This window comes from Vicia villosa, linkage group LG4 (assembly GCF_029867415.1).
Source record: "Vicia villosa cultivar HV-30 ecotype Madison, WI linkage group LG4, Vvil1.0, whole genome shotgun sequence".
NCBI lineage: Eukaryota > Viridiplantae > Streptophyta > Magnoliopsida > Fabales > Fabaceae > Vicia > Vicia villosa.
Genome location: NC_081183.1, coordinates 142,290,930 through 142,295,879, shown reverse-complemented (window position 1 = coordinate 142,295,879; position 4,950 = coordinate 142,290,930). Strand labels below are relative to the sequence as shown.

Sequence of the window (4,950 nt, the reverse complement as noted above, 5' to 3'; positions counted from 1 at the left end):
TATCATACGCCTGTTTATATTGATTTGATATCTCACCCTTTCTTTTGTTTTGCTGTTACCTTTATACTGGTAACGTGCAAGTGATACGCAGTGATGAAGATTTAGTAGCTTCATCGAGTCCAAGTTGGTGTGTCGCTCTGATACGTAATACTCGGGGGGATGAACGCTAGTTGTTTAGTTGTTTGGTTTTATCGTTGAATAACTATTTTGATACCTGAAGAGTAATTGTTGATGTTAAAATGATTTTAAGTTGAAAAGATGCTATGTCATCAAAGTTGATTAATGTAGTTCTGCTGCTTAATGTTAATAAATTTGATTCATATGGTTTTAGTTCATCCGAGTACTTGTGTTATGTATCTATGATAGCATGATATTGTTATTAAGTTGAATTGTAATACTCCAATTGTTTGTCGAAAAAGAATTTTTTTAACTCTGATTTTCTTAATAATTACCGGGGTAGAATTGGGGTGTTACAGAGTCCACCGGGGTAGGAACGGTAAAGTGTAACGTCGATGCGGGCTTTAACATTATTTGTGGTACTTCGAACCGGGGCTGGTGCCGGAGGGATAATTTGGGATCTTTTGTGGTCGCAGGTGCAGCTTAGGATTTTGGCCTCTTTCCAATTCTTGAAATGGAGGCCTTGGCCCTTGAGGAGGCTATGCATAGTACTATACAGTTGAACTTGGATCATGTTACCTTCGAAAGCGATTCCCAAAGTGTGACTCAAGCTATCCGGGCCAACCATAATGATATTTCTGAGTTTAGTTTCATTATTTCTTCTATTAAGCATCCGTTGCACTCTTTTCCTAACTTTGAAATAAAGTTTGTAAAACGTCAAACGAATTCGGTTGCTCATATGATAGTAAAGGCGGTCGATTTTTGAACTAGGCATAATTTATTTCACATAATTCCTCCTTGCATTGAACCCTTATTAATTAATTATATGAGTTAAGTTTTTTTTATAAAAATAAATAAATAATGTCAGTAAAGTTTATTAAAAACAAAACATTTCTGTTGCATATAAATTGTGAACATGTCAAACATAAGTCCAATTGATACTCATAAAAGGAAACAGCTGGAAACAAATCAATTTATATGCTATAAAAAAAAATAGGAATACAATAACAACAAAACTTTAATTAAAATATTTTTATTAACGTTTAATCCTAATTCAATTAAAGGAATTAATCTCTATTAAACTCAGAAAGAAACAATTCGATGCAAATCAGAACTTTCCACAAGAGTAACTAAAATTTTCTAACCGAACAAGGACACGTGTCACCTTGTGAGTGTGCCACTAAGCAGAAAAAAAAACAGCCCCTACTTTATTTCCTTAAAAAACCCGAAACCTCTACTACAATTATTTCTTTATTCGGAACAACACATTCTGTACTTTAACCGTTACGAAAGTAAAGTGTAAAACTGAAAATGGTGTCTTCGGAGGGTGATGGCGGTGGTGGTAGCAAAAGTGGTGGTGGTGGTGACAAATTGATGAGAAAAGTGTTGGGTTTGGGTTATTGGGTACAAGGATTCAGATGTTTTCCATGGTTAGTAGTGAGTTTCTTTCTGAAAGATGGTTTGAATGTGAATCCTTCAACTCTTCAAATTCTTCAAAGTTCAGCAAGTATTCCTATGGTTGGAAAACCAATTTATGGTCTTGTTTCGGATTCTGTTTACATCTATGGTCAGCATCGTGTTCCTTACATTGCTCTTGGAGGTAACATAACATAACATTCACTCTATAATCTATAAACCCCTTTTTTTTTTCTATTTTGTTTTTTCTATTTGGTTTTTATTGTATAAAGGAAAGTTGTGCACTTTATCATTTTGCATGAATTGGGTTACAAACACAAGTAAGGTTTTGAATTGGTTTAGATATTGGCATCATTGATATTGTGAAACATTGGAAAGAATTACGTTTTATTGCTTCTTTGATAAAGGGAATTGAGAATTTGTTGTTTGCTCTCATTGTTCTTTGAAAAATGAAAGGAATGAATGACTGATCGTTTTTGTGTGTATACTATGGCCATGGATGGTTTTCGGTATATCTTACCATACATGATTTGACACAAAATTAAACTCAATCAATATGAATATCTAGCGTTTATCTGTATTGGACAAGAATCTCATATTCAGTTCCTTATGTTGAACCCTGATTCACTAATATAAATTTTTATTAGTAATGTATCTTCCTATTCATGATAAGATTCAATTCACAATTTAGAAAATAATTCTTCCGATTCATGATAAGATTCAATTCACAATTTAGAAAATAATTCTTCAGATTCGTGATAAGATTCGATTAACAACAACAATCAAGCCTTATCTATGTGGGGTCAGCTACTAGGGTGGCAAAAGGGGTACGCCTTGCTCGGCATACCCGATTCCCCCCATATTTTTTTTGCGAGGTGCATCAAGGTTTTTAGCCGACATCTCTAATTTGCCTGTCCCGCCCCCATTTTTGCGGGTGTATGAAGATAAGCTTATTTATTTGTTTATTTTTTCATTTTTAGGCTTAATAGGTGCAATGTTCGCGGCCCTGCCTTGTCCGCCTTTATTTATTTCCGTGGCGTGTCAAATTTTTAGGCTCGCACCTTCAATTATGTCCACCCGCTTTTTCTTTCTTCATACTTTTGCGGGTGAACCTAAATGGGACGGACATGCCCGTTTTTCATCACTATTGGCCCATGAGGATCAAACTACACCATAAAATTTAATTTACAATTTAGAAAATGAATCTTGGTTTGATAAGATGTCTATGACCACTATGAAGAAAAGAATTTTGCTTTTAGGAATTGGGTTTCGTGTGTGTGTAGAACTTTTATACTCAACAAGGAGTTTGGCTTAGACTTCTTAATTGTGGTCCTTTATGGGATGCTTTGGAAAAGCATAAAGAAAAAGAAGTGAAAATAAAGTAGGAGTGAGATTCCAGAATTGAAAAATAATGAGGTTGATCTAATTTTTAGGCACTGACACTCCTGATGGCTCTCTGTTGGACACACGTCTGTGTCTTATGCTTTTGATATTACTCATGTTATCCATGTCGGAGTCAATGTTTTATACTTTTGCCGCTGATTATGACCGAGTAAAGAGGTCTTCTTTTAAAATCTTAGACTTAGAATTATTCAAAATTGAAACATTTGAATCAGCCATTTTCCTCTAAGAATTAGTTATATTATGTGTAAACTAGTAATTGAGTTATGACATTTCTTTTAAATATGAAAATTTCTTGGCTCCGAAGCTTGAATTGTATGGTCTTCTACTGAGGAAAAAGTAAAACTGATAACAACATTTACTTGAGCCAATGGTCAACACTGTTTCTTAGAACACAAGCAAATGCTACTTCAAATTTAGAAACTGCTGCATTTTTCCTTTATGGTTCCTAGTTTCTTGTTTGCTAAAATTGAAATCGATATTGATGCTTTTTTTAATTATGTTGCTACCTTTACGGCATTTTTCACTATTTTTAATTCTTAAATATTTCATCAAAATTTGTTTGTGCAGCTTTCTTGCAGGCACTGTCATGGCTAGCAATAGCAATCTCTCCATCAAGCATATCTGTTTTCGCTATCTCTATATACCTCCTCCTGGGTAATCTAGGTGCTTCAATAACCGAGGTAGCGAATGACGCTATCGTTGCTGAGATGGGTAAACAATCTCCTTCAACCAAGCACTCTCAAAAACCATCTTCCTCAGGCAACCTCCAATCCTTTGTTTGGATAGCTTCCTCTATAGGAGGAGTCCTCGGCAACCTTCTTGGCGGAATTTTCATCGGCCGAGTCTCCCCACAACTCATGTTTATGTTTTTCAGCCTCCTCGTTGCTCTCCAATTCTTCGTAACCATTTCAGTCCGCGAGAGCTCTCTCGGACTCCCAAAGAATCCATCTGCCGGGATAAAGAAACAGCTCTCAGAACTATCTTCCGCACTAAGAAAACCCGAAATCGCTTATTCAATCTCATGGTTTGCATTATCCTACGCCGTTATTCCCTTACTCAATGGAACCATGTTCTTCTACCAGACACAATACTTAAAAATCGACTCGTCGGTATTAGGTATCTCCAAGGTTTTTGGTCAGGCAATAACGCTTCTATGGGGCGTTATATACAACCGATACCTGAAATCCGTCTCACCGAGGAAACTGATATCAGCAATCCAAGCAACAATGGCGATCTTAATGATATCCGATTTCTTATTCGTGCACGGTTTCTATCGCCAAATGGGAGTACCAGACACGCTCTACGTAGTAATTTTCTCCGGATTCTTGGAGGTTCTATTCTTCTTCAAGTTTCTACCATTCACTGTGCTAATAGCCCAGCTATGTCCACAAGGCTGTGAAGGATCAATAATGGCATTTCTTATGTCTGCTGTAGCATTGGCATTCATTGTGAGTGGATACCTTGGTGTTGCACTTGCATCATATATTAAGATAACAGGAAGTGATTTTTCAGGATTTCCTTTTGGAATTTTGGTGCAAGCTGCATGCACTTTGTTGCCAATATTTTGGTCATCATGTATACCTGAATATGTGAAAACAAAAGATAAGCGTAAAGAGTGATATTAGTGTAATAGCTTTTAGAAATGTGATAGTGATTCAACGAGATGATAGTGTGATAGTGATTAAAGTGAATTGAACCACGTTACTAATTTGTTACTGATTTGTTCGAGTCGTTAGAAATGAATGAATATTTAGAAATGATTATATATTTATTTCTCTAGCCATTCCCTGAGTTGTTTTGTCCTTTGATTTTATCACGATCGTTACGAGGGGATCACCTGATGCGGCCGCAATATTGTGGTTGCGCAATTGCGGTGTGAACACATAGGCAACGGACCGCAAGTGTGAACTGAAATCATACGCAACAGCCGCATCACCACCGCAATAGACAGAACAATTTCAGATATTAGAATAAGAATCTTATGTTCAGATTTAGAGCTTAATTTTACTTTAT

General features: G+C 36.1%; 1 protein-coding gene across 1 annotated transcript; it reads left to right on the top strand.

Moving 5' to 3' along the window:
* Window positions 1–1,361: 1,361 nt before the first annotated feature.
* Window positions 1,362–4,652, top strand: LOC131595342 (probable folate-biopterin transporter 7). The gene is made up of 2 exons (XM_058867670.1): window positions 1,362–1,717; window positions 3,505–4,652. The coding sequence occupies exons 1-2, from the start codon at window positions 1,429–1,431 to the stop codon at window positions 4,554–4,556; spliced, it is 1,341 nt and encodes a 446-aa protein (XP_058723653.1). The 5' UTR covers window positions 1,362–1,428; the 3' UTR covers window positions 4,557–4,652.
* Window positions 4,653–4,950: the final 298 nt, after the last annotated feature.